The sequence below is a fragment of the Pempheris klunzingeri genome, chromosome 10, assembly GCF_042242105.1.
Source record: "Pempheris klunzingeri isolate RE-2024b chromosome 10, fPemKlu1.hap1, whole genome shotgun sequence".
Lineage (NCBI taxonomy): Eukaryota > Metazoa > Chordata > Actinopteri > Acropomatiformes > Pempheridae > Pempheris > Pempheris klunzingeri.
Window position 1 is genome coordinate 7,482,161 of NC_092021.1, and position 17,174 is coordinate 7,499,334.

Consider the following 17,174-nt stretch of genomic DNA (forward strand, 5'->3'; position numbering starts at 1 on the left):
AATCACAAATCAGCAAGGCGGAGAAATGGGCGGGTTTACCGTGAAGTCATCCAATCAGAGACGACAAACCTTACACATGTGCTCACGCATTGATTATCATGACCCAGTGAAATGACAACAGGGCTGAACGGGAGGTTCATATGAAAAATATTACTTTTATTCAATATTTAACTAGTAGCTTCCATAACAACAGTACAAAAATTGGTAAGAAGGAATTCTATGAATTGTAGCTGGTTTTCCAAATACAACCCAAATAATTCAATCTGTTAAAGACAAGCAAGAAAATAGCTGATTTTAACACACTGAGAATCAGCGTCTTACAGGTGTGTGCACAAACCAACACAGCTTTCAACACATATGTGCTGAAATGCAAATTCAATGGCCCAAAATTCTATCAGTAAAAATCTTGATTTTCCTTTCAAATTCTACAAACCCATACATTAACACAAACAAAAAAATAAGACACACTGTTGCAATCAGTGGATGTGACCTCAACGGACTACAAGATGAGAAATGTTCACAGCAGAGTGAACTCAGTGTGTCACAGGCTGCCGTGAGTTCAGCAAATAAATCAAAGTAGTCTGTTGCTGCAGGCAGATAGTTTGTCTGTCTTCAGTTTGGTGGCATTTGCATAGCTGCAGAGTCCTTTGTTGGAAGATATTCCTTCAGCGGTTCATCAGTCATCAACAATGGTCAGCAGACCGCTCAGCTTCAGTCTGCAGGCCAGTTCCTCCTCTTGGCTCGCCAAAATCTGCTGCTCAAGCTGCGTCAGTCGCCATGCCATAGATACAGGCAGGCTTTTAGGCAAGTCTGCTTTATCTGACAGATCACCGGTCTCTGGCTCCTTCAAAAAACATGAAAATGCATGATTAGTGCAAATGGTGACTTTTAGAGAACATCGTAGATGAATCTCCTTTAATTTGCTGTGACATATCACTAAAATTACTACTTTTGTCGTGAAAAAGGACGTGACTTGTCACAGGATCACTGAGTCAGGTGACGGAACGTGACTTACCTGAGTGGGAGTGACATCCTGAGCCTTGGCTGTGGGTGCCTGTATTATGGTTGTGGACATGGACAACAGAGTGGAGGATGGAATGAAAAGCGGAGTGGACAAGTGGTCCACGGGGTCACCATCCAGCCAGCGCTGAAGCTGCTCCATGCTCCTGTAGGCAGTAGTGTGTGTGTTAGACGTGACACACACACATTGCAATGATTGCAATAGTGTCAAAACTCCAAATTCATTAACACCAATTCACCAACTAGATCTTTTTTTTTTTTTAATCAATAATTAATATTCTATAAACATGAATTCTAGAGGCAATGAAAACCTCTGACTGATCAGTGTTGGAGCTCTACCTTTTGCTTTCAGCCTTCTCCTCCTCTAAGCTCTGGAGGACTTTGTGGGCCAGTAGCTCTTGTGCTGTTGGAGTGCGTGTGACGTCCAGCGTGGCCGTCTGCGCCTCGAGAGGCTCCACCAGACTGTGGAACAACCTCTGTCTTAGGGGCAGACTGGTGGGTGAGGCACAAACCGCAGCACTCCCCCTGAGGATGGAAGAACAGGAGGAGTATGGTGATTGTGTAGCTGCAAAGTCGTGATGATTCGTACTTGCTTACATGTTCTTTGAAAATTGTATGTCTCTTTCAAGGGAAAGGAAGTCAAAATTGGTTTATACGTGCAAATCTGCAATTATTAGTACATGTCCGTCTATAATGATGCCACAGCGTGTATTAATTTGACACCCAGCAGCAGATTTAACTTGGCCAATTAAAGTGACAAGTTGCATATAGCAGTGTTCATACCCTTCCTTCTCTTGATGTTTCTCCCTGTGGGTCTGTCTGGTGGCCTGGGTCCACTCCTCAGGGGGCTGGAAACTCTTCAACGACTCGGTGGGCCAGTAAACCAGGATCTCCCCATCCTCCGTCACAGCATCTTCAACCACAAAACAAACTAATCATTCCATTTTGTACTGAATGTCATACACCATCAGTAGGTTCATGTAGAAGTTGTGGATTGGATCTTATTCTAAATCAATGTCAGCGCACCTTCACAGGCAGGTGGTCCAGGGATCTGCCAGTCCTTCAGCTTGTGGTCAATGCAAATCACCAGTATATCGTCCCAGGGAATCTGACTGAAGACAGGACATACGTTCTCGTTTCCGTTGCCCCAGTCGCTCATGGCTACCTTGGATCTGGGGGTGCGGGGACGCTGACCCTTTAGCTTGACCCTCTCCAGAAGGTTTTCCAGCCGTGACATCAGGAGAGGCTGACTGCGGCGCGAGACCGGGATCTGAGCAGCGTAGCAAAAGATGGAGGAGCAGAGCTCAGACCACGAGTCTAAAGGAAGTGAGGAGGGAGAAGGAAGTGTAATGCATGGATTATTGGTGTCTTGTTCATATCTTTGCGTTTTTTCTTTTGTACTCAAGAGGATTTCGTACAGTAATGGAACCATTAATAAACCTAATTCCTCAATCACTGACCTGTGGGAGACAAATCCTTCCACAGTGGCAGCTGCAGGCTGAGGATGGCTTTGCGTAGCCAGGCCAGATGTTGGGTAGAGTTCCAACCCAGATGAGGGACAAAGTCGCGGGTATCAGGCAGGCAGAACTCCACTGGCGGCCACGAGAGTCTGCTGAGATCGTGGGACGACACTGTGTCGGCAATGTGAGCCAGGATGGCATTGTACAGCTGGATAATAGGCGCAGGGTGCTGGGAGGGAAGACGTGCAGCGGCCCGTTGCTGGCGTTGGGCCTCGACTCGGGGACTGAACTCATGACTCAAACTGCCCTCTACGAGCTGCACCAGGGTCAGGCAGGAGAGTGGGGATGGTGGTGGAGCACGGGCCAGCAGCCAAAGCAAAGCCTGGCTTAGCTAGAAACACACAACAGTAATTAATATGATGAGTTAGGACAAATGTTTGAAAAACACAACCTATATAACACAGGAGATAATTCTCTGTAAGTTCATCACTTGGTGTGATCTCTTTCACATTGTCACATTGCTACTATAAAAATATCAGCTGCATCTGCCTCAGCCCAAACACAACATCTCTATCTCTATCAAATCTCAACACAGTCGTGCTTGTGAAAGTGAAGGTCACTCAACACAAATGATGAAAGTTGTTCTGGTGTCTGTGCATGAATGTGTGTGGTACCTGTTTGGATCCCTGCAGATCACTTGTGGTCTCTGGTATGAAGAAGAATGTGTACTCTGATAACAGGCCTTCCTCGACTAGTGTGTGCAGCATCAGGGCTGAGGAACAAGGCACCATCAGAAGAATGGTTCAGGAAGTAGTCACTTTTAATCTGGAATCATTCAACTACTAATTCTGACATACAGCACAACTTTTTTATGAACAGCCATTTGAATATCCTACATTACGTCTGACCAGGAACCTTTTTATGTTAATATTACTGTTATTAATTACCGTCTTCAAGTTTCTGTGTGTCACCAGTATCAGGCCCTGGCACCATTATGACCAGAGGCAGCGGGCAGTGCCAGGTGCTGGCCTGCTGTAGTTGTTTGAGCTGAAGCAGGGCTGACAGCAGAGGTACATCCTGCTCGTCGTGCCCGGGCTCAACGGTGGGCATGGCAGGAAGCAACATGATCAGGGCTCCTGCCCCGTGAAGCTCACAGCACTCTTCCATTTTGGACAGGCCGTCCTCGGTCAGAGGGCCTCGGGACGCCTGGAGACACCACCGAGAAGAAAACCGTGTGTTACACAGTCGGTCAAGGAACGGCCAGTAATATTTATATCTACCTATATAACAAAAAACATGCATGTATGTAAACTGGTGACCAATGTGGGTTATTAATAAGTGTAGATACATAGTGAACCGTATATAGTGTTGAATGGCCTTGCTGATGAATACCACCGACCGAACAAACTCACTTCACAAAGCTTTTAAATGAACCTATTGATATTTAACAAATCAAATTAACAAAACACTCAAATGAAAAAAGAATTGTAATTGTGTCCAAGCAGTAACCACATGTTACATGTTTGTTATCCTTTATATTTCTTTTTCTAATTGTAATTTTTACTTTATTCTAATGATTATTCTGTATTGCCCAGTAGCCTTTTAGCTCAGCTTTAAGAGAGACACGCTGCATTTTACCGCACTGATGTTGGAAATCATTCGTACAGGCTGCAGTTTGATCTGACCTTGACGCTGATGTGGACTTTGTGAATATGTTGTTCTCTCTCCTGGAGTGTCGTGGTGACACAGAGTGTCTGCAGTGCGCCGTCTAGCTGCCCGTCATCCACCTCTGCCACCCTGCCACCACCGAGCTTCACCTCCAGCCAGTCTGACAGGATCCTGAGGACACCAGACAGGAGAGGACACACCAAATGAAATGTTCGATGATAAATGAAGAAGATCTTAGATATGATCAAACATTCGGCTGCTCACCTGTCTGCTAGGCTGGCTACGCTCTCGTGGTCGTTAGGTAAGAGGAGAACAGCTTTCCAGAATATTCGGTGAGGTGGGTTGGGGGTGTTTTCTGTCACCAGAGCAGGCAGATCGAGTGGCGCCCACACTTTATCACTAGGAGAGAGAGAGAGAAAAAAAAAAAAAAAGAGGTCAAAATGCTGCTTTGCGACATGGACCATTGACTGAAGAAACACACTCGTGACTTACTCAAGCAGCTGCTGATAGTAGAAGTGGACTCTCATCTGGTGGATCACTTCTTGTCTCATCTTTAACAACCTTAAAATACAAAACAGGTCATGTTTTTCTGGAGCAGTAAAGTGGCATTCACCTCAAAGCTGACAAAGATAGTAGACTAAAAACAAAAGTGATATAGATGGCATGCCTCACACATCATGTCCTGTAAAATTATATAATAATGCAGTGACAAATACACTAATGTGAAACCAGAACATTAACCAGTTTCTCACTCAATCCGTCCTCATGCAAATTCCAAACGAACACTTTGAGAACACCACCAAATGAACACACCTGGTGCTGGAGAGGGCCAGGGTGCCGGCGTTTCCCAGATTGACCAGCCCACGGGCAAGGTCTGCTATGGAGGGCTGCTCAGGGGCGCTGGGAGCCAGAGCCTTCAGTTTGAATCGAGGGTCCACACAGCAGGGTGCGGCAGGGAAACCTCTCATCTGTCTCTTCAGCTGCCGACGTACTGCTACCACGTCACGCCACCTGGAGGTACAGATGACAGGAGGAATGACAAAGAGACATAAATTGTAAAAGGAAATTGCTGGTGGGTCAGTATAACTGATTAATGTTTGCCTGTTATCAAATAATTGATAATGGCCGGGCAAAGAACTGTTACATGGTAGTCTGAATATTTCTGTGGCTTCCCTCATTTGCTCCGTTTGTTACCTTTTGATGTACTTGTGGATGCGTTGCAGCTCAGCTTCAAGGATATCCTCAACCAGCAGAGCGATGTCTGCATTCAGTGTCTCCTCCAGTAGACTGCTACAGACCTGCTCTGTGCATTTAGCCACACGGTCTGCTTTCTCATTCATCGCCTGTCTGAAGAAGGAATTAAAAAGAGCCACTTTACATTTTGTTAAACTCGACTGTGCCACTCAAAGACTTTCTACTTAATGATATTATTATTATAGCATTTTAAGCAGTCTTGTTAATTGTGTAACTTGACATCAGACCAGGTTAGGATTTAGATTTAAAGCCTTACTGGATCTCAGACGTGGCAGTCTCCCTTATGGTCTCGTCTAAAACTTCATGGACGAGCTCTGTGCAGAGAGAGGCGCTCAACTGAGCCAGGAAGGCTTCGTGCTCCTGCCTCCTCCTGACACCGACAGACATGGACAAGGAAAAGGGGGTGAAATGTGGCAAATAAAGCTACTTTGAGAATTGCTTTATGCCTGCTTGAATAAAAGGACGAATAAGACTTGAGTGTAATGTGATGTGCTATAATCAACAGAACATCATCAGGCTGCCCTCATCGGTCAGCAGACCAACCTGGCTTCTTCAAGCTTGCGTTTCTCTTCAGCGACACGCTCCTGTTCCAGCTTGATCTCGGCGGAGGACACCTCCTGCAGCATCTGTCCCAACACCTCGCTCACCAGTGACTCCACCTGCACAGTGCTCTCGCTGCAGAACCAAAGGCAGCAGGTCAGCAAAAAAACAACAACACTAGTTTCTATACAAATAAACAAATTATAACCGTGACAAAGTCAATTAAAGGTCATGTATGATTTAAATGTATCAGACGGAAAAGCTGGATGGATGCATCACTTGAACTTACGCAAGAGCTGTTGTGACATAGCTGGCACCAGCATCGGCTGCCTCCCTCACTGCTGCTTCCACCAGCTCCTCAATCACACAGTCTAGTACAGCCATGACGTCCTGCAGGAGGGAGCAAAAACATTTACTGTGATGCACAAAATAAAAAACTAGGAATAAAAACTAAGGATGGTTAAAATATACATATCAAATAAATATTTGGCATTTTTGCAAGAAAATGTAATTAATCATCAAAATAATGAATAATAAAGACAAACAGGTGCGCAGATCTGTTATTTCAGTAAAAGTAACAATGTAGTATGTAAGTATGTAATTTAAATATGAAAGGCTGCATTTTTACGTGTTCTGTTACACTACTGGATTATGACTACAGAATCATTCATGTGTGAGCAGCATTTTAATGAGGTAGCTGATCTGTAAAGTAACTCCGGCTGTCAGGAAAGGGTAAAAATAAACAAATATTCATGTTCAAGTACCTCATGAAGCTTCTAAATGTACTGTTATTTCCCACATCATCAGATTTACAAGCCCATCAGTAAGGAATACAAGGATCAGAAAAGAGTGTTGTAACTATGTTATTGTGGCGCACACTACTGAAATGCTCAATTAGTTCTTCTGGTCTCACAGTTCTAATTTCTGAAATTATGAGCCGAGAGATCTTGCCCACCTCGTTGCTGTACGCGGGCCGAGGTTTGGGTGGGGGCGATGGTGGTTTGACAGGCTGAGGCTGAGGTATCGGCTGGAACAGCTGCTGGCCGTCTGCTGGGTGGGCCGAGCTGTGGTACGGATCACTTGGCTCTCCTGTCTCGTCTAAAACAGCTGGAGGCAGGCCAAACCCAGTGGGCACGTCTGGGGCCTTCGCCGGCTCGACCTGCGTCAGCAACTCAGTGCTCGGTGGTGACTTCACCTCTGCCCTGGTGGCTGAGACAATAAAGGAACATTTCAGCTGTTATTAATGAGATGCACTCCCTGTGGTAAGATTACACACTTATACCTTAGAATTAATTTTTTTGTGTGGTGAGACGGAGCAAATACCTTTAAATTGGCTTTGAGTGGGCTCGGCCAGAAAGCCTTCTCCGCGGTACTTGTTCTGGGAGTCAAAGCTGCAGATGGGGGCGTGCTGTAGAGGGCTTGGGAGAGGGCCTCCGTTCACCACCTCTCCAATCAACACTGTTTTCTTTGCGAGGATGACCTCCGACTTCTTCTGGGCCAGAGGCAGGTCTGGCTCCTGATAGGATATCCGGCTCAGCTCTACCACTCTGTGAACAATGTTTTATGAAATTTTCAATGGACCTTTGCACAAAATACTCTGCGTTGATCAATGCCAGTGACTCAGTTACTGTTAACTCAGTTGATTACATTATATTTTTTAGTTTGTTAGCGGGATAGCTTAAAAACAAATTCAATGTATTCATTGAAACATGCCAATAGCACCATCACGCAGCTTTCTAAGAAGATATTTACATTTTTCCTCATACCTATTTAACTCTGAGGTATAGAATTGTCTTGTGTTGCATAATGGCGCTATGATCAGGTATCATCCAATTTAATAAGCATCTATCACCAGTGACACTCACCCATCGTTGACAGTGAGGCCGTACTGCTGGATGAAGTCAGTTGCCTCTGCAGTGTCACGGAACATTAACATCCGAACTATGTCCTCAACTGGAAAGGCAGTCGATCGTGGACCCACAGTGTGAGCCATGTTCAAGGTCTTCAAGGCCTTAGCTCTGACCTGTGTAGACACACACACACACACACACTTTGTAAGATCATCCATTATGAACAACACAAACTTCTGTCTGCCGCTTTAATGCTAGCAGTTACAACGGCTGTGTGTGGTGCCAAAAGGCACAAATAGCTTTATATATATTAGAACAGACTTGTGTTACACAAACCATGTTTCAATTGTGACAACCCTTCTCTCACTCTTCTATTATTCCTGTTCTTTTTCATCTCTTTATCTCTTTAAAATACAAATACAGGAAAAAGGACAGTGGCTATTGGCTGGATTCACCTCATGCACTAAATGAAAACAATACATGCTAATACAGTATTATTATAGTATATAGTAGTAATATAGTATTTTCTCATTCATAGTTCCAAACTTTAGGAGAACCTACACATTATTGAAAATGTTTCAGGCAAGTTCAGGGTTTTCTCAGTCTCCACCATCAACAAGGAAAACCATTCCTAACCTGGTTGAAGTATCTGTGCAGGAGGCAGCTGCCGAGGTAGGAGGCTCCTTTCACCAGCTTGAAGAAGCGCACAAAGTTGTTGCTGTTGACTGCAGCGAATGCGTGCACGGCAAACTTCACCTCGGGGGAATTGCGCACCTCGTCACGGAATTGCTGCACTTCACTGTGTGGACATAAAGTGCGAGGAAGCATTTCATTACCACAGAGCGAGGTACAAAATGTACTGAATGCAAACAAGCACGCCCCAAAAAGTGAAGTCTCAACTGACATTGTATAAAATGATTTTACAAAGCTAATGTGTGTGTCAGTGGACCTACCGTAGGATGTCACCGTCGTTCAGTTTTAGCAGCACGTTGTACTGGCGAAACTCAGCCTCCCGGGAACAGTAGATCTGACGCGTGGCCAGGTCCTGGTACATTTCTTTGAGGCTCTGGAGGCACTTTGTCATGTTCTCGTTGTTAATCTTGGCGTCGAAAGATGAGATGTGCTCCTCGCAGAGGTGGTGGGCGCAGTGCACGTGGAAGCGTGTGCACTTCTCTATCAGTGACACCGTGTGCGGGCAGCACAGGTGCTGCTGGGTGATGTCCTGTTGGCATTACAGAGCTGCGGTTTGAACTCAGTCTACAAAAGATGGGTCACATTTCTTCTTCCTGATGTGGTGAATTTGGGATTTAAAGTACAGGATTCCTTGACTTTTTATGGTGAACTGATCAGTTTGGAGCCCTTGGGTGTAAAGAGCAGCAGAGTCCTGTTTGTATTTACTATCCACACGTATACATAAGTACTTTAAACACGCATAAGACAGCATCGCACAATCCAACAAAACCTACACAGGCTGTATTTGTCTATGTAAAATAGTTGCCTAGTACTTTTCAAAGCTGTGGGCTCTCCCTTCCACCTCATGAATAACTGTAAAAAAAGATTCACACAAGATTTAGGCGTGATTACAGCTGACATTTGAAGGAGCAGCTCACCTACGGCAGGCCCTTACCTTGCGGATGCCTCGCGTCCTGTTCCAGACAAAGTCGTACCAGTCCCGGTAGTTGTCGTGGCCCTGGTCCATGATCTGAGTCACCAGATAGTCCATGGTCATGCTGAGCACAGGCAGGGGTCGCAACTCGTGGGGCAGGGGCTCCTCCTGGTCGGCTGACGAGCGGCTGTACTCCTTGATGGCTGCTGTGTGATCCACCTTGTTGGGGACAGGAAGTGGTGGTTTTATTTGTTTGTCTACATTGTTCCTCCTGTGTTTAAGTACCTGCAAGCTCTTAACTTGCAATTACATTATTTGTCATTATCCTTTGAGCTACATATATTTATACATCCAGTATGCTGAGATAACAGGCATATCTACAATGTAATCTTATTCCAATTGTATACATATGCTGATGTACCCAAATAACCACTAAATACAGATAATAAATAGTAAAAAACTTTACTAAGCATTCCTAAATTAAAGGGGGGTATAGCAAATGACCTATGTTGCAAAAACAAGAGATAAAATTAAGAAGAGATCTAAGAGAAACTTCTCGCGATACCAGAAACCTGATTTAACATCTCACAGTACAGTCGCAGCTAAACAAGCCTATATTCTTCAGTCTGAAAGTGGATCACAAATATTAAGGCCGTTACCATCTCAGTGTCCGGGAAGACCTCAAATATGCTCAGTTGGTTCCGTGTTTCCCTCATGTACCTCTCCTTCTCTGGACACATGTCAGGACACGTCCCCACAAACACCTTGGACATGTCCAGGTCCGTCCTCTTGGGCCGACCTGTGCGGACACATCATGTCCACAGTTAGAAATTCTCGTCTTTAGCCATGTTAATGGCTGCAATGGATCGGTGCGAGAGGCGAGTTTTAACCTTGACGAAGGATCTTGTCTATCTGCTCCAGAAGGCGGTACTTGTCCTCAGCGGTCTCAGCCAGTTGGCCGATGAGGTGCAGAAGAGAGGAGGGGACTGGGCGTTCTGAAGTCTGGGCCTCTGCGCTGCTCTCTTTCTGGGGTTCAGTGTCAAACTGCAGAGCCTTGGCCAATGGAGACTTCTTCACCGGAGAGCTGACACATGAAAAGAGACATGTAAGACAGTCACAGCACCACAGCAGCCTTTTCAGCTATTTTTAGGGTGTCCGCTGGTCCAGATCGGCAAGATGAAGACACTGCATCTAAAGTTAAATCCAAAACGCTGCCATGACGACAAACAAGGTGCGAGTGTTACCTGCGGCTACTGGTCACCGTGCTGCTGACTGCAGGAGCTCTGAGTGCAGGTCTTCTGAGTGGGGAGGAAACAGACTTGGACTCTACGTCTTCCTGACTTTCTCCCTCTGCCTCCTCCTTTCCTGCAGCAGAACTGCTCCCTTTGTCACCTGGACCTAATGTAGAAAAAATAAAAACAACTCAGAATCGACATAGTGACTCACTGAGAGAAATTTAAGGTAATATGACAAAAACTGCTCAGGACTCTTTAAATCAATATATAACAATGTCCTGGTTCCCTTTTCTTTCTAGACCTGTGCCTCTATACAGTGATATCAATACAGCAGATTGATTTCTATAGAATTTAAGCTTTCGTAGAAATATGCTGCACTTACTCTGCTTCTTTCTCTGCCACAATAGAAGGAGTTCGTGTCTGTGCAGGACTTTGCCTTTCTTCTTTGCCTTTGCTGCTGATGCCTGGAAAAGAGAACAGTTAACAGTGACAGAATGCAAAACAATATTGTGATTGCATCATCATAGTCATCTTTGGCCCATCTCACAAAGCAGTATTAGCGGATTATCTTGTTAACTCTTGGGAAAATCCGGTTTAACAAACAAAGAAGAGAATAAGAGGTCAACAACTGATGCTAAAACCAGTGCCCCACTCCAGCTATATAAAACAGGAAACAGCAGGGAGCTCGTTGACACTATGAGTAACAAATTACATTTACTGTATTATATTAAGGGTACAACTAGCTGAGGACCAGACTAGTAGGCAGGGAACTCAAGATAGCCAGAGTATGCTGAACCTGCAAAATGAGAGTACGCAGCATGGAGTTAACTTACATGGTCATCAAAGTGCACTATGGCCAGGTTCTTGGCAGGCCGGCAGAAGACCTTACGGACTTTGCCAAAACGACTGAAGTGTTTCTCGATGGTGTCCTTCCTGTTGAGGGCTGGAGGCACGTTCCTGCACTGGATGGTGTTGCAGTCGGTGGGAGACATGCCGCTCAGGCTCTCCGAGCTCTCCCTGCGTGCGCCACGTCTCACAGGGGTTGTGGTTTCGACCTGCAGGTCTGGGGCATTTGCTGGGTCTAGTGAGGGGTGATGAGTAATAGGCAGACATCAGGATGACTATACAATGCAATCCACTCTTTTAACTAATATCTTCTAAGGAGGTTATGTTTTCAGTGCCATTAGTCGGTTTGTGACCACGATTATGTAAAAACAACAGGCTCGATCTTCATGGTGGAGGGGTGTAGCATTGACCAAAAGGGAACCCGTTTGATTTTGGTACAGACCTGGATCAGACTCACAAACAAACAATTATTAGCAGATCTAAACTACTGGCCTTTGCGGAGGCCTGTGCTCTCACTTTAAGATATGTACTGGGTTTCTGTACTGGATCAAAAACTATTGTGATTTTCCTTGCATAAGTAGAAGGGAACAAACATATATTTACATGCTTATTTCATGATGCCTTCCCCCAGAAAAAAATAATTGAAATAGCAGGTTCTATGGTTTTGTTTATATAATATATACACTCATTCCCACTGGTTGAAATCAAATTCTAAGATTTCTTATCGAGCATGGAGGACTTGCAACTAGCTTCACCACTTTAACAGTGTGAAGTCATTCTACACATCAAAAAATGTGGTAATTAAAAACTCAATGATATTTAAAAAAGTCCATAAAAGGTCCATTTGGTGATTTATTCAGGCAAGCAACGGCCATTTTTTAAACATGCAGAGTTACTTTTCACAGTGCAGATATCTTTTAGTTTTCAGCTATTCATAAATGCACCCTGATGCAAAATGCTGGTAATACTGTGTGCATGTCTGGTGTGTGTCTCACCTGACTCATCAGCTTTTGCCAGCACATCCCCGGTCAGTGCTTGCGCCGTGGGTGGTGCGGCAGGTAGCTCATCACTCTGAGCTTGCACAACTTCTCTCTTGGTCTCTTCAAACGTTGATGCTTGCTCGTGAGTCTCCTTTGTGGTCTCTCGCCTCACTGGACCAGTGCCATCTTTAAGAAGACCACTTAGTGCCCTGCCGAATAAGCCTCCTGGTGGGCCACGGGACCTGATTAGGGGCCTCTTTGGGGGGGGTCTTGTTGAATCCGCTTCTGCTGGAACATCCTCCTCTGTGGCAGGCTTCTCTGGGCCGGTGCTGGTCGCTACTGGATCTTCCTTACGCTTGGTGCCTTTGCTAAATCGGGCAAATATATTTGTGTCTTCTAGGCTCTCAAGGGTGCTCCCTTTCTCATCTGCACCAGTCTCTGTTTTAGCTTTGGTGTCAACAAAAACTGAAGGCTGACCAAAACTGGTACCTCCAAAAAGGGGTGTTGCCTGGGGCTGGGGGGCTTTGGTTGAAAAGTTGAAAGATGATGGGGTGATGGGCTGGGTGGAGGATGTCTTAGTGTTGGAGCTGGAGGGGACAGCTGGCTGGGAAAAGGTGAACTGCAGATTGTTGGAAGGACCACTGCTACTGTCAGTTGTTAGTGGGTTGTTTTGAGTGGAGATAGAGGGAGCTGCTGCTGGCTGGGAGAAGCTGAAGCCCAGCGGCCCTGATTTAGGCCCAGTCAATAGAGAGAAGCCAGTGGTGCTAGTGGTGGTGGCAGCAGCGGTGGTGCTGCTGCTGCTACTGCTCATGGTGCTGGAGCTTGTCTGGGTCCCGCTACCGCCAAAAGGTGAGCTAGACATTGAAGTGGTTTGAGGGTTCGCGGGCTCTGGGCTGGCGCTGAAGATGGGTTTAAAGAGCGCCTCGTTGGCCGGCTTGAAACTAAAGTTGGATGATCCGAAGCCTCTGCTCTGGGTCACACTCTGAGCTGTGCCAAACACACTGGTGGTGACACTGGTAGATGATGGCTGTCCAAACACAGACTGTCCAAAACCCAGTGGTTGAGGTTGCCCTAAGGCGGTGGCGGCGGCAGCAGCAGCGGCGGCGGAGCCAGAAGCCATTTGGGAGTTTCCAAATCCAGAGGGCTGTTGACCATACGCTGGTGGCGGTTTGCCAAATCCTGGGGCCTGCTGGCCAAATCCTGGAGCCTGCCCAAAGGCAGACGGCTGCCCAAATGCAGGTGTCTGACCAAAGACTGAACTCTGATTTTGACCACTAGTCTGTCCAAAAGCTGGTGCAGTGCTACTACCAAAGCTTGAGTTAGTCATTCCCAATGAAGGCTGTCCAAACGCTGGAGTTTGGCTTAAGGTAGGGGGCTGTGAAGACGGCTGTCCAAAGGCAGGGGCCTGCCCAAAGACTGTATTTCCATGAGGCGAAGGCTGATTTAAGACAGATGGCTGTCCAAACGCAGATGGCTGAAAAAAGCCCATAGGTTGGGGCTGATTGCTAGAACTTTGCTGTCCAAATGACTGGAACAACCCAGTCTTCAAAGTGTTGTTGGGGGCTTGGAAGGCTCCACCTTGCGGACTGCCAAATGGATTGGATGGATTCATGGCGCAAATTGTAGCGGATGTTTGCTATCCTTGGTTATTTATTGGAAAGGAAATGTTTCCCATCCAGGCACTCAGGCTGCAGAAATCTGTGACATTGTTCCCGTTTCACAGTGTAGCGCCCTGTCACGTTAAAAGTTAGCAGAGCATTACGAAGAAAGGAGCGAATAAAAATGCATGACTCGGCTGCTAACACGAGCTAACGTCAAAAATACTTAGTTAGCCTAACAAAGTTTTCTCGTTGCTCTTAAAAGTTATTCCGTTAACACAACAAAACGCCTAAGGAAATACTGCAAATGTATGCACCTTAAATACAGAAATACCTCACCTTCGATGAGTTGTGCTTGTTATGTAGCAGATTGTTGATTTTTTTCAAACACGGTGCCACATCCGGTTCCGGTCCGACGGGTCTTTTCACCCTCTTTCGGTGCCACATTCTTTCCGCGAGTGCTGCCGTTACGACCGTTTCGTTGCTTGAATGGGTTTTGAACGGGCACACGACCGCTTTCTTGAAACGGTAAATATGTCTACTTTGTCGTAACTGTATTGTTAAATCTACAAATCCAAGAGAAAGCTCACCCAGTTGGTTTTGGATAACAGCACGGTGATACTGCCGGGACGCGTCACCTTGAATTGTGCCTGCCCGGAATGGCCGAACACCGCTTCGTAAAAGCTGACCAACCGCCCCCATAAACCTACCGCCACGTTATTATCGTAGCTGTTCGTGGTGGGTTATTATTTTGTACCGTTCACCTATGAATGAAGATTATTTTACGCCAACAATTTTAAAATGGGAGTAGTACTGCGGAATCTCCAGAAGGTGGTGCCTATTCGCCGCGCCAGACTGCGCAAAGATGTGGACACTCTGAGGCACATCCTGGGCGTGCAGAAGTTTGACGTGGGCATCGTTTGCGTGGATAACCACCGGATTCAGCAGATCAATAACATATACAGGAAGAAAAATGTGCCGACGGATGTCCTCTCATTCCCATTCTACGAGGTAAACATAACAACACGTGCTGCCACCTGCTCACTTGGACTCCATTCAATAACAACCCAACTACAGCTTTCTCTGATTAATCACATCTGAATTGATGCTGGTATGTTTTTAGGACCTGAGACCTGGTAAGCTGCCCTGCTCCCTCCACAGAGATGAGCTGAACCTTGGGGACATTTTCTTGGGGGTAGAGTTTGTGATGAAGCAGTGTCTGGAGGAATCCATGGATCTGCACGGAGCCCTCACTGTGAGCAGCTGCTGCACTGCACACCCCACTTCATCTGACCTTAAATGAACTGCACTTGTGGCACCTCTCAGACATGCAGCCATCAGCCCGCATTAATTGTTGCTCTTTTGCCTCACGTTTTAGGTTGTCACTGCACATGGCATCTGTCACCTGCTGGGCTACAGACACGAGACAGAGGAAGAATGGACCGAGGTTTGTTTGAAGACTACACAGTGAACGGATGTGGAAAAACAGAGTAACCTTTCCTCACTTCTACTCTGTATGTAGGCACACACTCCTCACTAAAAGTTAGGGATATTCAGCTTTCAGGTGAAATTTCAGGATGAACCTAAAATGCATTCTAACCTTTCCAGGTGAACTTAATGTGACCTTCTCTAAACTTTTGAATGCACATGTCCAACTGTTCAGTGTTTCAGTACTTTTTGCACAAGTTGCTGTTCTCTAACAAGAAGCTTAACAGCAACATTCACAACAGGTTTGATCCATGAATCCACCAATACATTTCCTGCTTCAGTTAGAATTGGTATTTAAACAGTCCTCCTCATCCTGCTGTTCACATTCTGACATCATGAGACCAAGACGACACCTAACAGTTGATCAGCAGCACCTCAACACTGGAGGCTTCAAACAGGAAGTCCTCAGACGGAGGTGTTCACTGAGCTTAGAGGGTCACAGAGTGTCATCAGGAGGTTGGAACAGTGATACAGAGACTGGAAGAGTCACAGAAAGGAGAGGAGTGGACGTCCTTTGGCCACATCCCAATTTATTGAGACACTGAAAATGTTTTGTTGTGGTATACCTACCACTGTTGTTAGATTTTCTTTCAATAAATTGTTTAAGATGAATAAAATGACCATTGCATGCTTCTACTTAAATGCCCTACTTTCATGATACAATATCACTGTAGCATTCACTTTTTACATTTTCCATATATTTCACCTGAAAGTCAAATATCCCTAACTTTTAGTGAGTAGTGTATAAATAGTCTTGGCTTTGTGTGTCCAAGTTTATTTCTATGAGACACTTCAGCCTCCACTTTGATTCAGTAGAGTGTCCCCTTTCTCTCCACTAAGAAAAGAAAAGAATCAGCAACAGGTCTCTCCAGAACACTCTCCTGATTACTCTTGATAATCCAGAGGACACTGCCACAAGGGACTTTTTCCCCTTGGTGTCCATACAAGTAGTTCCACTAGAAATCGCTCATAGCAGGTGTGTGAGTCACCCAGAATAATGGGAACCGTTTTGGGAAATGTGTTGTCAAAAAGTACATTTTCAGTTGTACTGATGTGGCGACAGAAATCTCAGACACAGACATTTCAAAACAAACAACAAAGCATCGCTGGAAATAAGTCAAAATGTATGTCTGGAAGTGAATTTTTGCACCCTGTGAATGTGAACCACAGACTCCTTTAAGCTTGAATGTGCCGTTTCGTCACAGTGTAAAGGACCATGGGAGTAATATGTTCCTCTGTAATGTGTGTGCAGATGCTGCAGAAGGAAAACTACATTCTGAGTGAGTACAGGAGGCTGACAGGGATTCATCTGGAGCCACTGATGAAGAGATGCACTCAGGAGACGTGACAGTGACGGTCACCTGTTTACTTTACAGTGGTGCTTATTGTTGTTCACTATCCCGTAACCAAGGGCGGTGCTGTTCTATTCACCGTCACGCCCTCACTCATTAACAAATGAGGAAGTACACTGGATGCTGTCTTCTCCACAGGCACAATTAGTGACCACTGTTTTTAAGGACTTTAATCACCTGTCAGTGGACTTATGGTGGTTTGATTTTGAATACCGTTCTCAAACACTGAATGTGAGTGTTGTTTTAAACATCAATTAAAACATCTGAACTTTGACTG

At 45.5% G+C, this 17,174-nt stretch overlaps 2 protein-coding genes across 2 annotated transcripts; one reads left to right on the forward strand and one right to left on the reverse strand.

The window, feature by feature from the left end:
- Window positions 1-180: 180 nt before the first annotated feature.
- mcm3ap (minichromosome maintenance complex component 3 associated protein) lies at window positions 181-14,125 on the reverse strand. Its single transcript, XM_070837581.1, has 28 exons — window positions 12,475-14,125; window positions 11,467-11,714; window positions 11,016-11,097; window positions 10,643-10,796; window positions 10,289-10,482; window positions 10,058-10,197; window positions 9,420-9,617; window positions 8,746-9,014; window positions 8,429-8,591; window positions 7,808-7,965; window positions 7,266-7,489; window positions 6,898-7,151; window positions 6,232-6,332; window positions 5,946-6,077; window positions 5,659-5,772; window positions 5,343-5,495; window positions 4,962-5,159; window positions 4,641-4,709; window positions 4,413-4,547; window positions 4,166-4,319; window positions 3,428-3,686; window positions 3,155-3,252; window positions 2,481-2,871; window positions 2,047-2,337; window positions 1,804-1,933; window positions 1,360-1,545; window positions 1,016-1,166; window positions 181-844 (listed from the first exon to the last, which is right to left on the reverse strand). Exons 1-28 carry the CDS (start codon window positions 14,069-14,071, stop codon window positions 677-679), a joined length of 6,411 nt encoding a protein of 2,136 aa, XP_070693682.1. The 5' UTR covers window positions 14,072-14,125; the 3' UTR covers window positions 181-676.
- Window positions 14,126-14,522: 397 nt separating this feature from the next.
- On the forward strand, window positions 14,523-17,139 carry LOC139208312 (endoribonuclease YbeY-like). The gene is made up of 4 exons (XM_070837950.1): window positions 14,523-15,068; window positions 15,181-15,312; window positions 15,436-15,504; window positions 16,798-17,139. Exons 1-4 carry the CDS (start codon window positions 14,859-14,861, stop codon window positions 16,891-16,893), a joined length of 507 nt encoding a protein of 168 aa, XP_070694051.1. The 5' UTR covers window positions 14,523-14,858; the 3' UTR covers window positions 16,894-17,139.
- Window positions 17,140-17,174: the final 35 nt, after the last annotated feature.

Bases quoted from the DNA above. Each gene is read 5' to 3' on its own strand.
- mcm3ap (XM_070837581.1), bottom strand. From the start codon at position 14,071: ATGAATCCATCCAATCCATTTGGCAGTCCGCAAGGTGGAGCCTTCCAA. The intron at 7,152-7,265 runs GTATTTGCTCCG...TTATTGTCTCAG, and splicing joins CACTCAAAGCCAATTTAAAG to CCACCAGGGCAGAGGTGAAG. The intron at 4,710-4,961 runs GTGTGTTCATTT...TTGTATTTTAAG, and splicing joins CTGGCCCTCTCCAGCACCAG to GTTGTTAAAGATGAGACAAG.
- LOC139208312 (XM_070837950.1), top strand. From the start codon at position 14,859: ATGGGAGTAGTACTGCGGAATCTCCAGAAGGTGGTGCCTATTCGCCGC. The intron at 15,069-15,180 runs GTAAACATAACA...GTATGTTTTTAG, and splicing joins TCTCATTCCCATTCTACGAG to GACCTGAGACCTGGTAAGCT. The intron at 15,313-15,435 runs GTGAGCAGCTGC...CTCACGTTTTAG, and splicing joins ATCTGCACGGAGCCCTCACT to GTTGTCACTGCACATGGCAT.